The sequence below is a fragment of the Phacochoerus africanus genome, chromosome 4, assembly GCF_016906955.1.
Source record: "Phacochoerus africanus isolate WHEZ1 chromosome 4, ROS_Pafr_v1, whole genome shotgun sequence".
NCBI lineage: Eukaryota > Metazoa > Chordata > Mammalia > Artiodactyla > Suidae > Phacochoerus > Phacochoerus africanus.
The window spans coordinates 116,998,883-117,020,108 of record NC_062547.1 but is presented as its reverse complement, the minus strand read 5'-3'; the positions used below and the strand labels follow the sequence as shown (position 1 = coordinate 117,020,108).

At 36.8% G+C, this 21,226-nt stretch overlaps 1 protein-coding gene across 10 annotated transcripts in view; it reads left to right on the top strand.

Moving 5' to 3' along the window:
• Positions 1-21,226, top strand: part of APC (APC regulator of WNT signaling pathway) — a 123,477-nt gene that overhangs the window by 36,066 nt on the left and 66,185 nt on the right. For 4 of the 10 annotated variants that reach the window (XM_047778420.1, XM_047778419.1, XM_047778423.1 and 1 more), the window contains exon 2: positions 13,562-13,714. The exons of 5 other annotated variants lie outside the window; for them this stretch is intronic. In XM_047778420.1, the coding sequence (XP_047634376.1) occupies positions 13,580-13,714 (135 nt within the window). In that variant the 5' untranslated portion in view covers positions 13,562-13,579. Of the gene's footprint in view, positions 1-11,192; positions 11,245-13,561; positions 13,715-21,226 lie in introns of those variants that run through there. One more of the 10 variants, XM_047778421.1, reaches the window with a different exon arrangement.

Sequence of the window (21,226 nt, the reverse complement as noted above, 5' to 3'; positions counted from 1 at the left end):
CTCACAGCATATGGAGGTTCCCAGGCTAGGGGTCTAATCTGAGCTGTAGCTGCTGGCCTACACCACAGCCATAGCAACACAGGATCCAAGCTGAGTCTGCGATCTACACCAGAGCTCATGGCAATGCCAGATCCTTAACCCACTGAGCAAGGTCAGGGATCACACCTGCCACCTCATGGTTCCTAGTCAGATTCGTTTCTGCTGTGCCACAACGGGAACTCCCACATGTTTTCTTAAATACCCATTAATTCTTGTGAAATGTTTTAGCATTTTGTGTCTTTTTTTTTTTTTGTAATAGTTTAAGAGGGGTTTTTTTTTCTTCTTTTTTGGCCACCCTACAGCATATAGAGTTCCCAGGCCAAAGATCAGATCCAACCACAGTTGTAACCTACCCTGCGGCTGCGGCAACACTGAATCCTTTAACCCACTGTGCCAGGCCAGGGATTGAACCTGCGTCCCGGCGCTGCAGGGACACTGTTCATCCTATTGTGCCACAGCAGGAACTCCAAAGAGGGTTTTAAAAATTGTGGTAAAGTATACATACATAAAATGTACCAACTGTGAACCATTTTTTTATTTTATTAAAGTATAGTTGATTTACATTGTTTTGTCAGTTTCTGCTGTATAGCACAGTCATAAATATATATATTCATTATTTTTCTCATATAATCTTCTCTCATGTTCTATCACAAGTGAGTGGGTATAGTTCCCTGTGCTATACAGCAGGACTTCATTCCTTATCTATTCTAAATGTAATAGTTTGCATCTACTAACCCCAAACTCCCAGTCCATCCCACTCCCTCCACCTCCCCCTTGACAACCACAAGTCTCTTCTTGTCTGTGAGTCTATTTCTGTTCTGTAGATAGGTTCATTTGTGCCTTATTTTAGATTCCACATACAAGTGATAGCATATTTTTTTTGTCTTTCTGACTTCATTTAGTATGAGAATCTCTAGTGCCATCCATGTTTTTGCAAATGGCATTATATTTTTTCTTCTTTATGACTGAGTAGTGTTCCATTGCATATATGTACCATATTTTCTTAATGCATTCCTCTGTCGATGGACATTTAGTTGTTTGCTTGTCTTGGCTATTGTGAATAGTGCTGCAGTGAACGTAGGAGGTGCGTGTATCTTTTTGAATGAAAGTTTTGTCCAGATATATGCCCAGGAGTGGGGTTGCTATATCATATGGTAGTTCTACATTTCTCTGCAGAACCTCCATACTGTTTTCCATAGTGGTTGTACCAATTTACATTCCCACCAACAGTGTAGGAACGTTCCCTTTTCTCTACATCCTCTCCAGCATTTTTTATTTGTAGACTTATTAATGATAGCCATTCTGACTGGTGTGAGGTGGTACCTCGTGGTTTTGACTTTCATTTTTCTAATAATTAGCAATGTTGGGCATTTTTTCATGTGCCATTGGCCATCCGTATGTCTTCTTTGGAGAAATGTCTAGTTAGTCTTCTGCCCATTTTTCAATTGGGTTGTTGGTTTTTTTTTATTTTTTTTTATTTTTTTTTTTTGCTGTTGAGTTGTCTGAATATTTTAGAGGTTAAGCCCTTGTCGGTTACATCATTTGCACACCTTTTTCTCCCATACCAAAGGTTGTCTTTTCATTTTGTTTATGGTTTCCTTTGCTGTGCAAAAAGCCTGTAAGTTTGATTAGATCCCATTGGTTTATTTTTCTTTTTATTTATGTTGCCTCGGGAGATTGACCTAAGAAAACCTTTGTATGGTTGATGTCAGAGAATGTTTTGCCTATGTTCTCTACTAGGAGTTTACAACATCTTGCATGTGTTTAAGTCTTTAAGCCATTTTGAGTTTATTTTTGTGCACAGAGTGAGGGTGTGTTCTAGTTTCATTGATTTACATGCAACTGTCCAGTTTTCCCAGTGCCACTTGTTGAAGAGACTCAACTGAACCATTTTTAAATGTATATATGTAGCATAGTCCTATGGCACTAAGAACATTCATATTGTTGTGAATGTATCACAGTCCATCCCCAGGTCTTTTTCACATTGCCCAACTGAAACTCTGCCTGTTTAATACTAACTCTCCTTTTTCTCCTTACCCCCAGTTCCTTTGGAGAGGTATCACTGGATCATAGGGCATTTTTTTCATATTGCTATTGTAACAAATTATCACAAACTTAGTTTTAAAATTAACTCAAATTTATTGTAACTCTGGAGGTCAGAAATCTGAAACGTTTTTCACTGGACCAAAATCAAAATAACAGCAGTGCGGTACTTCCCCTTGAGGCTGGGGGAGAATCCATTTCCTTGGTTTTTTCCAGCTTCTAGAGGCCAACTGCATTCCTTGGCTCGTGGCCTCTTCCTCCATCTTAGTGCAAGCAGTATAGCAAATCTCTGACTCTTACTCTCTGTTTCTGTTTCTCCTTCTCTCACTGGGACTTTTCTGTCTCCTTATAAGAACCTTTGTGATTATAGTAGGTCCACCCATATAATTCAGGAAAATTTCCATATATTAAGTCCTTTGCTTGTTCACATCTGCTTATTAGTCCCTTTTAGCCATGTAAGGTAACACATTCACTGTTTCTGGGATTAGAGCTTGGACATCTTTGTGGGGCCATTATTCTGTCTACTCCAGGCATGTACATACACTTCTTCGTTTTTTTCAGATATACACACACAGGTCTTTGTTTTAAGCTAAAGGTTTTTTTTTAAGTTATATTTTCATGAGTGAATGTTATTTTTTGGGTAGATTCAGATTTTCTTTTACTAGATTTGTTCATAGTGTGATGTATAATGGTTACTAAGATGGTAAGCACATAACCCATTGAGGAGTATTTGAAATACATATTCCACTAGCTATTTTTAGGTTCTTGGTTTTATTATCACCTAATTTATCTCAGTATATTAGCTATTTCTGACATAGTTTGTAATAAAACCTAAGAAATGATAAAGCAACATGGCCTTGCACTTTCAGGCTTGTTATAATACTATTTCTGTTGGTACTCTCTATTCATTTTCTTCACACTGTGTGATCATCTAGCCACAGTGTGGTTCCAGTCCCTCTTCATGCTTTTACCACCAAAATTCTCAGCAAGGTGTGACTCCAGTAGACTCTATCAATGCTTTTGAACCCAAACGTGCTTTTGAGTTATAGGTAATTTGTGTCTTAGCCTGGTGCCTTGTAAGTCAGAATCCTGAGTTAAGGCCTTTTGTAAAATACTTGCTCTGGGGAGTGATCCAGGAAGAGGAGTACTGGCCTAGAAGGAGTTAAATGGCAAAGAGGGACAGTCAATATAAATATGTTCTCAAATTGATCATCATCACATTGTACAATTTGGAAAGTCCTGAAAGCAAGGAATTTCAGAAGTTCCATATAGAATTGTCTACCTAAAGAAAAGAATTGTATATACTAGCTCCTGTCCCCCTTTAGTCAAGAATTGCCCTATTAAGTGTTCACTCTTTTACAGGTGGTATATGCTTGAACATTGAGGACCCACACTGGTGTGTCAGAGATCCTAGGGCAGAAAGCAAAAGAATATTTGGCACCGCTAACGTGCTGTCAGTTTATACTTGCACAGTAGTAAGCTGATTGATGGGGCAATGACTAGGGTTAAAGTGAGCCAAAAGAATGTAAGGTGGGGCACAAACATCTGACATATTTGCATACTGCTCCTGTTTACCCTCTCTACTGGAATATTACCCATTTGCTAGATAATAAGATACTTGGGAATAGGGAACATTTCAGTTTATCTTTTCCCCTGTCTTACAGAGCTGCTGTGAGAGAGTACTACACTCTGGTGGCTTAAAACCATAGAAATCTATTCTCAGAGTTCTGGAGGCTAGAAGTCCAAAATCAAGTTGTCAGCAAAGTCGGTTACTTTTGAAGGCTCTGAGGGAGAATCTGTTCAGTGTCTCAGTCCCTAGCTTGTTGTGGTTGCTGGCAATCTCTGGCATTGCTTGGCTTGCATCTGCCTCGCTTCAATCTCTGCCTCCATTATCACATGCCATTTTTCCTATGTTCATTTCTTCACATGGCCTTCTCTTAAGGATACCAGTCATTGGGCAAGTAAGACCTCATCTTAAGTTGCTCACCTCTGCAAAGACCCTGTTTCTGAATGAAGTCAGTTTTCACAGGTACCAGGGGTCAGCTACCTATGACTCAACATATCATTTTGGGAAACACAATTCAACTCAGAAAACTTCCTTATAGTATTTGCATGGTGTCTTGTGAATAATAAGTTCTCAAATGTTTGTCTCTTTCAATTATATGGAGAGAAATCCATCATCTTACTCTTTTAATGGAAAAGTCATCTTAGACATTCTCTGAATTTGTGCTCTCTTTTTTCTTTTCTTTTCCCCACTTGGCTGATGAAACACTCTTTCTGTTTATTCTTGCTTTTATTTGTCTTTTTGTGGCTGTCACTGAGTAAAGCATTTGGGGAATTACAAAGGCTAAGTATTAGATATAAACCTTGTCTTAAAGGTGCAAAACAAAACTCGCCAAAGTAAAGTGGAATAATTAAAGAACAGTTAAGCCAAGTTGTATAGTGTTTACAATCAGCAGGAAGACTCATTATTGGCCGTAGGAGACAGGGTGATTATATGTAAGGCAACAGAACTGCACCTTAAAGAATGGGGATATGATAGAGCAGAGGAAAAAACGATGGGGCATTCAAAAGGAGATGAATTCTGAGCATAAGTACAAAATAATTAGTGTGAGATAATAATGAGGAGGGAATTATTTAAGGAGAAGATTATATTGGGACTTAATAGAAAATAAGTTTGAAATGTACACTGATAACGTGTATAACAGGTCATGAAGGCCACATGGAAATAGCATAACATGTTCTTAAGAGCACGAGTATTGGAAACAAATATATGAGTTTAAATCCTGGCTTAGCCACTTGATCTGTATTTTTAGTAAAGTTATTTGCTGTTTTGAAGTAGCACCTTCCTTAACTCTGAAATGACAATATTTCATTTGAGTTAAGGAAGTGAAAATTAAATTTAGTTATAGTACATGGCATATTATAAGTATGCAATAAATGGTAGACTTTCTAAATTTCACATAGCCAAGTACAAAAATAGGTGGGTATACAGAGGATTTCAATAATATACTACAGTCAGTAAACAGGTATAGAACTTTGAGAACTTTGTGCCCTTTTTCCTTTTTTGAAATTTCAGTGAGATTCTTATGAACATCAGCCATGTTCTTGTCTACAAGGCAAACCTTTAAAAAGTTTTAAATGGTGCAGTTCCCGTTGTGGCTCAGTGGTTAACGAATCCTACTAGGAACCATGAGGTTGTGGGTTTGATCCCTGGCCTTGCTCAGTGGGTTAAGGATCTGGCATTGCCGTGAGCTGTGGTGTAGGTCGCAGACGTGGCTCGGATCCCGCATTGCTGTGGCTCCCGCGTAGGCCGGCGTCTGTAGCTCCAATTCAACCCCTAGCCTGGGAACCTCCATATGCCGCGGGAGCGGCCCAGGAAATGGCAGAAAGGCAAAAAAAAAGTTTTAAATGGTAGGCAACAGTCTCAAATCAGTCTAATAAACAATAAATAAAAGGCAGTAAAAAAATGACTTAAAAGTCAACTTATATACCTAGCAATTGGGAAAAATCTTTGAAATATCCCCATGTCAAAGAGGAAATCAGTATTGAAATGATGAATTATTAAGAGATAAAGAGGAAAACACTTCGTACTAAAACCTAAGAAATAATGGCTGAGAAGAAACTTAGTACTATAAATATATTATTAAAGAAGAAGCTGACAAATGAACATGTAAATAAAGGAAAGTAATTAATGATTCAATTTAAATAACAATAAAGAGCATAATAAACCAATGGAAAATAAGAGGATGTAATTAGTAAAGATGAATGCAGAAATGAATAAAAGAGAAAACAAAATAATGAAAAGGATATATAGCACCAAAGGTTGATTTTGTGTGTGTGTGTGGATAAAGATCAGTAAAATAGATGAAACCCTACAAAGCCTGACTAAGGGAACAAAAGATAAAAAGATCATGAATGGGAAAAGAGATGAATTTTAAAGAGAATATATACATTTCTCTGCTAATACACTTGAAAAGCTAGAGGAAATGAATAATTTACTGGTGAATTATTAATGGATCAAAATGATATGAGAAGATGAAGTTAAAATATGGAAAGATTTAACCACAAAAGAAATTTTAACATAATCGAAAATTATTTCCTCTAAACAGGCACCTTCTATCTGAATTCTAGCTGGCTTTCAAAGTCTAGATAAGTTATTTTTCAAATTATTCTAGACTGTATGAAATTAAGAAACTTCCTACCAATTCATTTTTTTAAACTTAGCATAAACTTAATTTAACATCTTACCATATTTATTTTTTGTCTTTTGTCTTTTTAGGACCGCAACCACGGCATATGGAGGTTCCCATGCTAGGGGTCCAGTCAGAACTGTAGCTAGCTGCTGGCCACAGCCACAGCCACAGCAACGCCAGATCTGAGATGCATCTCTGACCTTCACCACAGCTCACGGCAACGCCAGATCCTTAACCCACTGAGCAAGGCCAGGGATCAAACCCAAGTCCTAATGATGCTAGCTAGTCATGTTTGTTACTGCTGAGCCATGATGGGAACTCCTAAAATCTTATTTTAAAATACTGTAAAAATTTTAAACTATATCCTGGTTTCTCTTATTTAAAATTGCACAGGAAAGGAGTTCCTGTCATGGTGCAGCTGAAACGAATCCAACTAGGAACCATGAACTTGCGGGTTCAATCCCTGGCCTCGCTCAGTGGGTTAAGGGTCTGCTGTTGCCTTGATCTGTGGTGTAGGTCTCAGACGCGGCTCGGAGCTGGTGTTCCTGTGGCTGTGGCATAGGCCGGCAGCTACAGCTCTGCTTAGACCCCTAGCCTGGGAACCTCCATATGCTGAAGGTGCAGCCCTAAAAAGACAAAAAAATAAATAAATAAATAAAATTCCACATGAAAAATGGAGAAATGAACAAACAAGTAAAATAATAAAATATCAACAAGTAGTGTTTCTTACAAGAATGGGGGATGAGTCAAAATGAGAAAATATTATAATCGACAGCATTAAAACAAAAGAAAAAAACTGTGGTTATATGTTATAGCAAAAGGTGCTGTAAAATCGTTTAGCAACCACTTCTAATAAAAATGTAAAATAAAAGGAAAGTATCTAAACATGTTAAAAATATTTACTGAAATCTAAGAGTAGGATTATTAAATGATGGAATACTAAATCATTACTATTAAAATCAGGAATATTGTTCAACATTATTTTGAAGTTTTAAGCTAACAATAAGACAAGAAAAAGAAATGAGGTGTAAAAATTGGGAAAGAAGAGACAAAATTACCTTATATATTTGCATACCCAGAAAGTCTATAAAAAAAACTGTTAGGGAGTTCCCGTCGTGTCTCAGTGGTTAATGAATCCGACTAGGAACCATGAGGTTGTGGGTTTGATCCCTGGCCTCGCTCAGTGGGTTAAGGATCTGGCATTGCTGTGAGCTGTGGTGTTGGTTGCAGACATGGCTCAGATCCCGAGTTGCTGTGGCTGTGGTATATATAGTCTGGGAACCTCAATATGCTGCGAGAGCGGCCCAAGAAATGGCAAAAAGACAAAAAAAAAAAAAAAGAGAGAGAGAAAGAAAGAAAAAACTTAGAATTCATGTAATTTGATCAGGTGGCTCCATAATGAGTATGTAGTAAATAAAATTAATAAAATTATGTAATAGCTTTTATCTGTGCTAGCAGTATCTCTTATGGAATGGTGGTGTTTCATTTATGGCAAATCAAATAGCACAAAACCCAAAAATAAATTTGATTCAAGATGCATAAGGCCTTTTCTTGAAAAAAACAAGAAAACTTGATTGAAGGACTTTAATTATTCATGACACAAAGAGGTAAAATTTAATATCATAGAAATGTAATCTGTCTTAAATTAATATAAATGTATTCCTGGAGTAAACTCAGCTTGATTCTGCTGTGGTTTCTTTCCTGTATGCTATTGTATCTGTTTCCTGGTATCTTGTTTAGGGTATTTGTATCAGTATTCATAAATGATATTAGCCTGTGATTATTCTTTTTCACACTACTTTTGACTTTTATATCATAATTGTATTGGCCTCAAAGAATGCATTGGGGGAGTACCTTTATTTCTATTCTTGGAAAAGTTTGTATAAAAGTTGGAATGATTTATTCTTCAGATGTTTGATAGAAGGTATCTGCAAAACCATTTGGATCTGATATTTTTTTTGTGTTGGGAGAAGGAAGGGGGAAATTTAACTGCTTCTTCAGTTTTTTAATAGTTGTAGAACTATTAAGGTTTTCTGTTTCTTCGAGTTAATCCCCACTCCCCGCCCCACCTTTGAATTTGTTCCTTTTTAATGAGCTCTTCTCTGTCTCTCTGATTATATTCAGTCTTTTCAAAACACCAATTTTTGGCTTTGATCTTCAAACTCTGCAAAAGGGTATGCAATGAAAAGGCAAACTAAGAAGACATGAGACCTTTTTCCAGAGGCAATAACTGTATTTTTGTATAGCTCTTTAATGACATTTTTTTATCATTTTTTTTTTACTAGAATAAGATTGACCATATGAAACATGGTGATCTGCACTCTTTTTTTGTTTTCACCCTTTTTATTATTTTTCAATCAACTTCATTCTTTTTAATCCCAATGTAATGTCCTCCTACATGAATGTATCCTGTTTATTTAAAGATAATTACTCTTTGGGAGTTCCTGTACTGGCTCAGCATTAGCAAACCTGACTAGTATCCATGAGGATGCAGGTTCAATCCCTGGCCTCACTCAGTGGGTTAAGGATCTGGTGTTGCCTTTAGCTGTGGTGTAGGTTGCAGATGCAGCTCTGGTTCCACGTTGCTGTGGCTGTGGCATAGGTATAGGCCAGTAGCTGCAGCTCCAATTCAACCTCTAGCCTGGGAACTTCCATATGCTGCAGGTGCAGCCCTAAAAAGCAAAAAATAAAAATAAAAGTAGTTACTCTCTTATACCAGAGAAAAACTCCCAATTTTTGGAAATAACCTAAGAACCCGATCTGTTACTCCTAGTCTAGTAATAGGCGTCATTACATCAGAGCTCCAGCTGGCCTTCTATGTGCCTTACATTCATTAACAAGTCAGTTAAAATAAATTGTTCATTCATTGCTCTGTAATAGCCTCCTTGGAAGAGGGTATATTCCATTTAAGTTTCTTTAGTTAAAAACAGAATTATTTTCATAATTTAAATGCCACATAATGTTCTTAAACATTTAAATACCTGTAGTATAAGGAATAGATGCAGATTTATCTGTTTCCTTATAACTGTCCTCTTTCCCAATGCTAAAAGTTCATCTTTCCATGTGTGTGTGAGATGCTATTTTTATCATGACTAAATTTACCTATTTTCACTTCTGGAATTTTAAAAATGTGTTCCCTTGGTTGATCTATTCATATGCCAGCTTTTTAAAATCTTTTGGGGGGCTGAGGGGGCCACATCTGCATCATGCGGATGTTCCTGGGCCATGGATCGAACCCGTCCTACAGCTGTAACCAGAGCCACAGCAATGACAATGCTGGATCCCTAACCCACTGAGTCATGAGGGAACTCCTAAAAGCTATTTATTTTTAAATAACTTTGGACTTAAAAAAGAGTTGGAAAAATAATAGTCTCTATGTACCTTCAGTCATCTTCCCCTAATGTCATATATCTATAGTATAATGATCAGAACTAAGAAATTAACTAACGGGTGCACACAGTTAACTATATACCATTTTACTTATAATGGCTTTGTACAATATTTTAATATGTGGCAGGTGTACTCCTACTCTTCTCTTTTCATATTTTCACTTATTTGCTTGTTTGGTTTTTTTTTTTTTTCAATTGTCTAGCTGCAGAAAACAAAATAAAAACAAATCTTGTATAGTATTTATATTGGGATTGTATAAAATTTATATATTAACTTAGGGAGAAATGACACCTTTATGATAGTGAATCTTTATATACATGAGCAAAGTATGACTCCCCATTTGTTGAAATATACCTTTGTGTCTTTTAGAAGTGTTTTATAGTTTTTGTCGTATATGTTTTGGACTCCTTGTTCAGTTTATACCTCATTATTCTATATTTTTTTTAATTGTAACTAATTTCATCTTCTGTCTGGTTTCTTTTTGCATATATAAAGGAAAGATTTCTGTATATTTGTACTAAATTATTAGATTATTTTATGGTAATATTTAATTCACACTTAAGGATATTCCAGGTATATGATGGTTATATCATCTGCACATAGTATTCTTTCTAACTTTATTCTTTGTGTTGACTAGTATAATAAATTAGACTGGTAAAAATGGTGAAGGTGTTTCCACATTAAGTGTGGTACTGGCTTTGGGGCTGATCTATATCATATTAAAGAAGTGTGTCTTTAGGAAGTTCACATTGTGGCTCAGCAGTAACAAGCCCAACTAGTATCCATGAGGACATGGGTTTGATCCCTGGCCTTGCTCAATGGGTTCAGTATCTGGTATTGCTATGAGCTATGGTGTAGGTCGCACGCAGCTCAGATCCTGCTGGCTGTGGCATGAGCCGACAGCTACAGCTCCAATTCAGCCCCTAACCTGGGAACTTCCATATGCCACATGTGCAGCCCTTAAAAAAAAAAAAAAAAGTGTTTTTATATTCAGTATTTTCAACAAGAATGGGCATTGAATTTGTAAAGCATCTTTTCATCACTTTTGGCATGATAAAAATTTTTCCTGTGTAAATCTATTAACATATTGAATAATGTCCATTTTCTAATAGTGATTTTTATTGTAAACTTTAGATTTTCCATTTCTTTTTATGGTTAGTTTTGATAAATTAAATTTTCTAGTAAATTATCTATTTCGTTTAGGGTTTCATGTTTATTTGCATAGAGTTGAGCATAGTAGTCTTTTGTGATTCTTTTGTTTTTTGGGGGAGGGGAGGTATTTCTGTTTTATTTCATTACCAACTAACAGTTCTGGCAAATAGGTCTTTTTTTAATTAAAGCAAAACAATAAAAGCAGTTTCACGAATTTTTAAAAAAGTGATCTCAAACTGCTTAAATTATAATAAAGAATCCTCCAGATGTAATTCTAATTGAGTATTCCTTGCCCGCCTAAACTTTTCTGCCTCCTTGCATTAATTCTGTAAGATACTTGTAAATTTGTTTTCCAGTGAACATTTGGATAAAAGTCTGAATAGCAGTCCTTTTGCTTTCTTCTCCCCGACCCTACTCTTAAGAGGTGAGGATCTTTTTAGTGGGCATCTTTATTAAAAAACAAATTGAGAGTCATATATTCTCAGTAAAGTGAAAGATTCAGAGGTTTTTCCCCATTTCATGAGATAAATTTAGATTTTTTTTAATATTGCTGAGTGACTTGCATTTAAGATATATTTAGAATGAAATTTTTGTGATTGTATAAGAGGCATTGTAAAGTAAATTTATGATTTCTTAAATTTTCCAGAAAGCAATTTTGAGTTAGGGATGGCTGTTGTATGCTTAAACGATGTAAGGCAAAGAATTAATTACTCCATGAAACATTTTATTTCTCCTATAAAATTATATGAAAACCCCCTGCTTTCTAGAGCTAAAATGACTTAAATGATTTAATTATGGATGGGAGAAAAAAAGGCCATCAGATGTCTTAATTGTCCATGTGAAAATTTGAATTCTTTTTCCTCCAATAAAGTGCACTTTTAATACTGTCTTGCTCATCTTGCCCATCTGGCTCTATGTGTGATTGTATAAGGCTATAACCTCCGTGTCTGCACATACTTATGTGTACCTATCTCTTTTCTCCTATTTTATTATTTTAGTGCAAAATTACCTATTAAAACTTTATTTTAAATGATGAATTTTAGGGCTTTATTAACCGTCAGATCCGCATCTCTGTCACCTGGTTTTTAATATGCTGTTTCCAGATCTGCTTATTAATGATATGATCAAAAAAAGATAAGTGATCCCACCTATAAAGTTCTCCTTTACTTTTAAGACATCTCCTCTGTCCTGTTTAAGAGGGTGAATTACTTCTTCACCTCTTGTCCATTGCTTGGGGAACTGGAGCTTATAACAGTAGATCAGCATTAGGTCTTTCTAAGGAAGTTATGTTTCATATGTATTTCATAATATAACTTATATTTGCACAGCACTTCTGTTTTTAGACCCTCCTTTTGTTATTTCTAATAGTATCCCTGCGAATTAGAGCAGGTTGTAAATCTCCATTTTACAAATGGTGAAATGAATTCAAATGAAGGGGCAAGGGCAAAACCATGACTGTGACTGAAATTAAGACCCATATCTCCAAATACAAGGCTAGTGCTCATTCTTTTCACCTAAGACTTTGAGAGTGATCCCTGCCTCCCAGGACTCCCTTTTCTCCTCAGGTGACAGTGGGTTGCACCAGGTTTATCCCTGACTCTACCCATTGGAGAACAGATGACACCTGAGTCCCTTAATTCCCCTTGTTAGAGGCCTTCCAGTTGCTGAACTCCAGTATTGTCATGACTAGCCAGTGTTAAAACTTGTCTGTCATATTTTATGTACTGAATTTTTAGTATAGAAACATTTTTGTAGTGTCCAGATCTTTAAGTATTGCTTGAGTACTGACTTTGTTGTACTTTTTTAGCTCTTAAAGATAGGTAGAATTTTATTTATTCCAAGGTGAGTTTGGCATTAAACTAAAAAGAGAATCTAGGTTTTTGAAACTTGGCTGGTCTTAATTCCTAGCAGGGACCCCTTAGTACTGGGATCTCTCCTATGTCTTTCTCTTCTCCCCTCTTCTTTTACAGCAGTGTTAATTAATTTCCAGGCTCTGCTTCACTTCTCTTTGACAGTCTCTGCTACTAAAATCATCCATTTTCTTTAAATGTCTTTCAGCCTCATTCTGAGCACAGTGGGTCCCAAGACACATATGTCATAGCATGGCCTATTATATTCATTCTTGCAGATAAATTAATAGAATTTTATATTACTAATTATTATCATCTTTCCGTCCTGAAGATCTCCCTTGTGTCTGTTTTGTTAAATGACTGCCTTTTTAATGAGGGTTTCTTAGATCTTCATACTTCCCCATGAATGATGTTTAAGACTAGCCTTTTATCAAGTGAAAAGTGATAGAATGCAATATTCATTACCCCATTCTGGCTATAAAATTATGTGACTACTGGACCAAACCCAGAAATAAATGAACACTACCAATGTAAATAAATTTCTTATCAGTGCTTATATTTCCTAAGTTTTTTCTGTAAGGTCATTTAAAATATCTTTAAAACCTTGAAAACAATTCTGACCTGATAGGAATCTCTTCCACCTGGGAAAAAGGCACATATCTTCAAACACTTCTATTTTATTCCTGTTTGTCTTCAGTTAAGACCCTTGTGTCTTATCCTCTTAGAAAGATGCTGCTACTTGCACGATACTGTTTTGAGACTGAAATGACCACATTAACACAATTCTTATTAAATGTCTCCAGGGTTTTATTTCTTTATCCCTTTCTTTGTGAACAAGCAGCCACTTTATTTTTTAGTAGTGAATTTTCAAAATCCTTTTTAACCTTATAGGTCCAAGTGTAGCCAAGGATGGCTGCAGCTTCATATGATCAGTTGTTAAAGCAAGTTGAGGCACTGAAGATGGAGAACTCAAATCTTCGACAAGAGCTAGAAGATAATTCCAATCATCTTACAAAACTGGAAACTGAGGCATCTAATATGAAGGTATCAAGACTGTGACTTTTAATTGCAGTTTATCCATTTTTATTTAGTATTCCTTCCTATAAACTTGGGGTTAGGCAGTTTACTCACTTAAAAGTGTTATTTTTAAGTTAAGCAGTAATTTGTAAACTCTTTCTTGCAAAAGTTAACTTATATTTTTAACCATAATGTTTTGAGTTCATCTAGCTAATCTTATAAGGAAAATGATTGTAAAACTCCAGTGACTAGTCACTTAGTTCTTAGTTTTGTTTTGTTTTGTTTTGTTGGTTGTGCCCATGGCACGTGGAAGTTCCTGGGCTAGGTATCCAACCCATGCTGCAGTTGTGGCCGGCGCCACAGCTGAGGCAGCACCAGATCCTTAATCCACTGTGCCACAAGGGAACTTGCAGTTCCTCATTATTTTTAAGATTAAAAATAAGAGACCAACTTTACCATCACTGTACTGAGGCTGGGTGTTCTTTATAGTCCATAGAAACTAGACTCACAACTTTAGAATATGTCCTAAGTACTAAAAATAGCCATCCTCCCCAACTCAGATCTTGTCCTCACTTAAGTGTTTCAATGATGGATGATCCAAGAAAGCAAGGTGCCCTAGTGGGAAGAGTCCTGAATTAAAAATCAGGACCTGGAGTTCCCATTGTTGCTAAGCAGGTTCTGGATGTTGTCTCTCTGAGAGTATGGGTTCAATCCCTGGCCTTGCTCAGTGGGTTAAGGATCCAGTATTGATGTAAGCTGTGGCATAGGTCACAGATGCAGCTTGGATCTGGTGTTGCTATGGCTGTGGCATAAGCTGCAGATGCAGCTCCAATTCAGCCCCTAGCCCAGGAACTTTCATATGCTGCAGGTGTGGCCATTAAAAAAAAAGAAAGAAAGAAAGAAGAGAAAGTACCTGGTTGGTCCTGCTCCTGGTTTTGCCATAGCTGAAGTTTTACCCAAACCTTAGGTACCCTGCTAGACTTAAGTTGCCTTTTTGGAAAATACGGTCATTGCACTAAAGCAGATGATGTTCATGTCACCTTCAGGCTCTGAAATTGGTTTGCCAAATAGCATAGAAAAGCTGTGATAACCTCCAAGAAAGTTAGAAAATACTCAGCCTGTATTTGAGAAAAAATATGTTGCAATTTCAAAATAATTGAGGTTAAAACTTCAGCTGTTTTAATTTCTAGTTACTTAGGCAGATTCTCTTCTCCCTGAATTAATAACTCTATAGAATTGGAGATCACCAACAAAACTGTTACTGCTTCTCTTTAAAAAAAAAAAAGTCTTCCTCCTGCATATTGTTTCTGCTCCTTGGCTGTTTTAACATTGGGTTTCTTGACCCTGTTGTTCTCGTCTCCTCACTACTCTTAGTCTTTACTCATTTCCTATTCTCTTCTATTCTTTTTCCATGCATTTTGAGGGCTCCCTTATTCTTCAAGTGTCTGTGTATCACTGAACTATTTTTGCTCCTCATTTAACCTTTGAATTCAATATCATAACAGTTCAGACTTTACTCATATGTACCGTTCTGTCTACCCATCTGTCTGTCTGTCTACCTGTAAATCTTTTCTGGGGTAAAAACTATCCTCAGCAATGACAGATCTCCGAGATACTTACCTCAAGTCCTTTTGGAAATAAGGTAGACTGTAAATAAACATTTTTTTTCCTCATGTAAACTATGGGCGACCTTAAAAACAACCGAATCGATAACCTACTGGGTTAAGAAAGAATAGTTTGGTATTTTAGCACTGATCAACATAATATATCTAAAATTATTGTACATAGCATGTGGTTTCAAAAGTTTAAAGATTTAAAATTCCCAGCAAAGAACTCTTTCCTTTAGAAGGATATTTTGCAGAGAATTCTTTCTGGCACACCTGTCTGAATGTCTCTTTTGTAGTACAGAATTCTAAGATTCCTTTTAGAGTTGGTTTTTTTGGTTTTTTTTTTTGTTTGTTTGTTTTTTTAACTACTTGAACAAATTCAGAATTAATTTTTGGGAGACATATTAACCTATCCTTAGATCCATCTCTATGCTAAAGTGGAATATCTTTCAGAATAATAATAGAAGTCAAACCCTTAAATTTCTACAGTGGAATATCAAATTGACCGCTTAGCCATGTAGTATAATATTCATCATGAATATTAGTATTTAGGCTATGTCTAGGAGTTCCCTTTGTGGCTCAGCAGGTTAAGAACCCAACTAGTATCCATGAGGATGAGGGTTTGATTCCTGGCTTTGGTCAGTGGGTTAAGGATCCAGCATTGCCTCAAGCTGCTGCATAGGTCACAGATGCGGCTTGGATCATATGTTGCTGTGGCTGTGGTGTATGCCGGAAGCTGCGGCTCCAATTCAACCTCTAGCTTGGAAACTTCCATGTGCCATGGGTGTGGCCCTAAAAAGAAAAAAAAAAAAAAAGGTATGTTTGAATTCAGCCATGAATTGATTTTCACTCAACAAGTGCCTGTACAGACATCCTTGCAAAGCCATCCACGTATTTCTTCAGAATTGGGTGTATGGTATCATAGCGTTTACATCCTTATACTGAAATTATTTATATACCTCTTCTTAAGAGATTTTATACTGTTAAAGAACAGAAACCATGACCTGTTTATTTTGTCTTAGAATATTGATTTGTGAAATAAACACTTGGAAACATTGGAACATCCTACATTGGATTAAAGTTAATCCAAAACAGTGGTTATTCCCCCCCCCAAAAAATCACTCTTTAGACTTTGCAATATACTGTATGATCTTGAATTATGTTTGCTGATCATTAACCTATTTACCCTTTGGAAGGCAAGGTGTGTCTCCTCCAACTCGATGTCAAGATTTCTGAAATTTATGCAGTAGTACCATCTAGTGGCAAAAGAGAGTACTGCTTTGGTACTGATTACCTGTCATTTGATACTATAAAAATTGTGTGTGTGTGTGTGTGTGTGTGAATGTCAGGGAAATGTGTGTACAACAGTTGGGGATATGAGGACACTGACTGTATATTTTAAAACATTAGGGGAATGTTGAAGTTCCCCGGTGGCTTAGTGGGGTAAGGATTCAGCATTGTCACTGCTGTGGCTCAGATTACTGTGGTGGCTCAGATTGGATCCCTGGCCCAGGAATTTCCATATGCTGCAGGCACAGCCTCACCCCAAAAAACGAAATCGAATAAACCTAAGGAAATGTTTGTAATTTAGGTATAATTATGGCATTGTGGTTGTGTTTAGAATGAATCCCTTCTTAAATGTACATAATGAATTTTTACAGAAGAAACAATATAGTGTCTGAGATCTGGGTTCAGGGGCGGGGGAATGAGGAAGGGGTTATGCGTATAGATGAAAGAAGCCCATGAGTTGATAATAATTGAAGCACGATGTGAGGGTACATAGGAGTTTGTTATATTGTTTTCTACATTTATGTATGTATTTGATATTTCTGTTATTAAAATAAAATACAGACTTAGATTACCTCAAATCAGATAAATGCAGAAATTATAGCTGAACTTAAGAGAAATTTACTGTATTTTTTTTACTCCAGAGCTAGAATTCAAGATGATTTACTTTAAAATGCTGAGCATGAAGATAAATATGGTTAGATATGAAACACTTAAAATGAGAGATAGAATGGTTATAGAAAAAAATTACCTTTAGGTGAAATATTAATCAACTATCTTTTTTGTATTTGAGCAAAGCGAAATATTTATAAATTGCCCTATAAACTAAAATCATATACATGTAAAACATTGTTTATTTTCACAGTATAAGAAAAAATGAGAAATAAAAATTCAAATTGACAGATTTCATAATTCATTTTGAATATTACCAAGTGTACTTGTATCTGATAATGAAAAGAATCTATAACTATGATGTATTGAAAAAAACAGAAGTGGGTCAAGAAGCACCCCCCTTGAAAGGACACAGTTACTTGTTGATATTTTCTATTCATTGATTGGACCACAACACATTTGTCTCTAAGAAATAATTCTCTGATGTTTTTAAAAACCGAACTTCCAGAATTTATAAATACAGATAAATATCCTTGCCTTTAAAATTACATATTAATTTCAAAACTTATCATTTCTCAAAACTTTTTTTGAAATATTTTATTTGGAATTGTTTTCCAGTCATGTTGCGTTTTCTTTTAAAAATTATTTGAAATCTTTTAGATTGTATGTAGTATGCAGACAGAAGCAGTCATTCAGTCCTGCTGCAGCAACTAAGAGGCACTGAATCAAAAATTAAAATGATAATTTTTAAAGATACTGGAGAACTATGAAATCATCAAGGACTGTATTAACTAAAATTCCTAAGAGGAAAGAGTTCTTTCTAGACGACCTGAAATCGCTGGTGATTTTCTTCACCTGGGATATCTGTTGATTCTGGATACAAACTGATAATTCATCACTGGCAAAGATGTAGGGACTGTAATGTCCATGAGGATGTGGATTTGATCCTTGGCCTTGCTCAGTGGGTTAAGGATCCGACGTTGTGTGAGCTGTGGTGTAGGTCGCAGACGCTGCTTGGATCCCGAGTTGCTCTGGCGTAGGCGTAGGTGGAAGCTGCAGCTCCGATTGGACCCCTAGCCTGGGAACCTCCATATGCCTCTGTGCGACCCTAAAAAAAAGACAAAAAATCAAATAAATTTCCACGTACATATTCACGAGAAAGGAGTACGTCCAACTAAAGATGTGTGCAAGAATGTGCATGGTAGCATATTCTTCATAATAGCCTCCAAACTGGTAACAATCCAAATGCTCATTAGGAGGATAAAGGATAAATCAGTTAGGGTGTATTCATGCAGTGGACAACTACACAGCATTAAAAAAAAATAGCTGATAACATGGGACAGCATGGATGAGTCTCATATATATTTTGGTGAGCAAAGAATGTGAGACACAAAAGACTATATACTGTATAATTTCATTTACATGAGTTCACAAGCATGCCAAATAAGTGATACAAAAATCAGCGTAATAGTAACCACTGAGGAGTTGATTAATAAGGGACAAAAAGGAACCTTCTGAGATACTGGAAATGTTTTGTGTCTTCACATGGATGATGTGGATGGTGATTATGTGGATGCTTCAGTTAGACAACAGAAAACTTAAGATTAGTGTACTTTTCATATGTATGTTGTACCTCAGTAAAACAGAAAAAAAAATGAGCCTAATTTTTATCATGGAATGGCCATAGACTATTCATAACAAAAGAGTGAGTAATATAGTCATGCTGCATGACGTCATCTTGAGGCAGAGTAACTGAATATGACTGTAAATTCGTGAATGTAAATTTTGGGGTGAGGTTCATAACTCTGAATTTACAAAAAATAATTTAATGGAACATATCAGTGGAATAAGTAGCTTTCCAAGGTGGCTGCTTTGAAAAATCTTTTAACCTTAAATTTCAATAATTTACTTTTATAGTTCCAGCTGTTAGCAATAGACTTCTGATAGTATGCACAGAAATTTTAAAAACTTATGTTAAAAGTTGTGCATATTCACTATTTTGGTTTGAGTTTTGGGTTTTTTTGTTTGTTTTAGGACTGCACCCCACAGCATATGGAAGTTCCCAGGCTAGGGGTCAAATTGGAGCCCCACGCAGTGGTTAACGAATCCGACTAGGAACCATGAGGTTGCGGGTTCAATCCCTGGCCTTGCTCAGTGGGTCAAGGTTCCGGCGTTGCCGTGAGCTGTGGTGTAGGTCGCAGACGCAGCTCGGATCCTGCGTTGCTGTGGCTCTGGCGTAGGCCGGTGGCTACAGCTCCGATTCGACCCCTAGCCTGGGAACCTCCATATGCCACAGGAGCGGTTCAAGAAATGGCAAAAAGACAAAAAACAAAACAAACAAACAAAAAACAAATTGGAGCCCCAGCTTCTGGCCTTCACCACAGCCACAGAAATGTAGGATCCAAGCCACGTCTGCGATATATACCTGAGTCCACAGCAATGCTGGATCCTTAACCCATTGAGTGGGGCCAGGGATCAAACCCACATCCTCAGGTTCATTACTGCTGAGCCACAATAGGAATTCCCATATTCACTATTTTGAAAAATTAAGAAATACAAAGAGAGATATAAAATTTTTTTAATACCATAAGTAACCTTTATTTTATTTTATTTATTTTTTTGTCTTTTTAGGCTGCACTCACGACACATGGAGGTTCCCAGGCTAGGGGTCCAATCGGAGCTGTAGCTGCTGGCCCACACTACAGCCACAGTAGCAAGGGATCCAAGCCTCATCTTCAACCTACACCATAGCTCACGGCAACACCGGATCCTTAACCCACTGAGCAAGGCCAGGGATCGAACCTGCAACCTCATGGTTCCTAGTCGGATTCGTTAACCACTGAGCTGTGAAAGGAACTCCGATAGGTAACCTTTGATATAACCATAGGTATATATTTTCCTCTCTATTTGCAGATTTTTTGTAGGCATGCATTCAGTGGCATCATATTTTGCAGCATGCTTTTTTTTTTTTTTTTTTTTTGCTTTTCATGGCCACACCTGTGGCACATGCAGCACACGGAAGTTCCCAGGCTAGGGGTCCAGTCGGAGCTGTAGCTGCCAGCCTATCCCACAGCCATAGGAATGCGGGATCCAGGTCACATCTGTGACCCACACCACAGCCCACAGCAACACCAGATCCCTGACCCACCAAGCACGGCCAGGGATCAAAAATGCATCCTCATGGATACTAATAGGATTCATTTCCACTACACCATGACAGGAACTCTCCAGCATGCTTTTTATTTTATTTTATTTTATTTTATTTTATTTTATTTATAATTTATTTTTTTTTCCCACTGTACAGCAAGGGGATCAAGTTATCCTTATATGTGTTCATTTTTTCCCCCACCCTTTTTGTTCTGTTGCTGTATGAGTATCTAGACATAGTTCTCAGTGTTACTCAGCAGGATCTCCTTGTAAATCTATTCTAAGTTGTATCTGATAACCCCAAGCTCCCGATCCCTCCCACTCCCTCCCCCTCCCATCAGGCAGCCACAAATCTATTCTCCAAGTCCATGATTTTCTTTTCTGAGGAGATGTTCATTTGTGCTAGATATTAGATTCCAGTTATAAGTGATATCATATGGTATTTGTCTTTGTCTTTCTGACTCATTTCACTCAGTATGAGAGTCTCTCATGAGTTCCATCCATGTTGCTGCAAATGCAATTATGTCATTCTTTTTTATGGCTGAGTAGTATTCCATTGTGTATATATACCCCATCTTCCGAATCCAATCATCTGTTGATGGACATTTGGGTTGTTTCCATGTCCCGGCTATTGTGAATAGTGATGCAATGAACATGTGGGTGCATGTGTCTCTTTTAAGTAGAGTTTTATCCGGATATATGCCCAAGAGTTGGATTGCAGGGTCATATGGAAGTTCTCTGTATAGATTTCTAAGGTATCTCCCGGCATGCTTTTTAATTTAATATAATATTTTCAGAGTTGTATGGTAGTCCATCATATGGCTAGTGCTATAAATTTATTTAATTCTTATTGTTGGATGTCCAGGTTTATATAGCCTTTTCATTT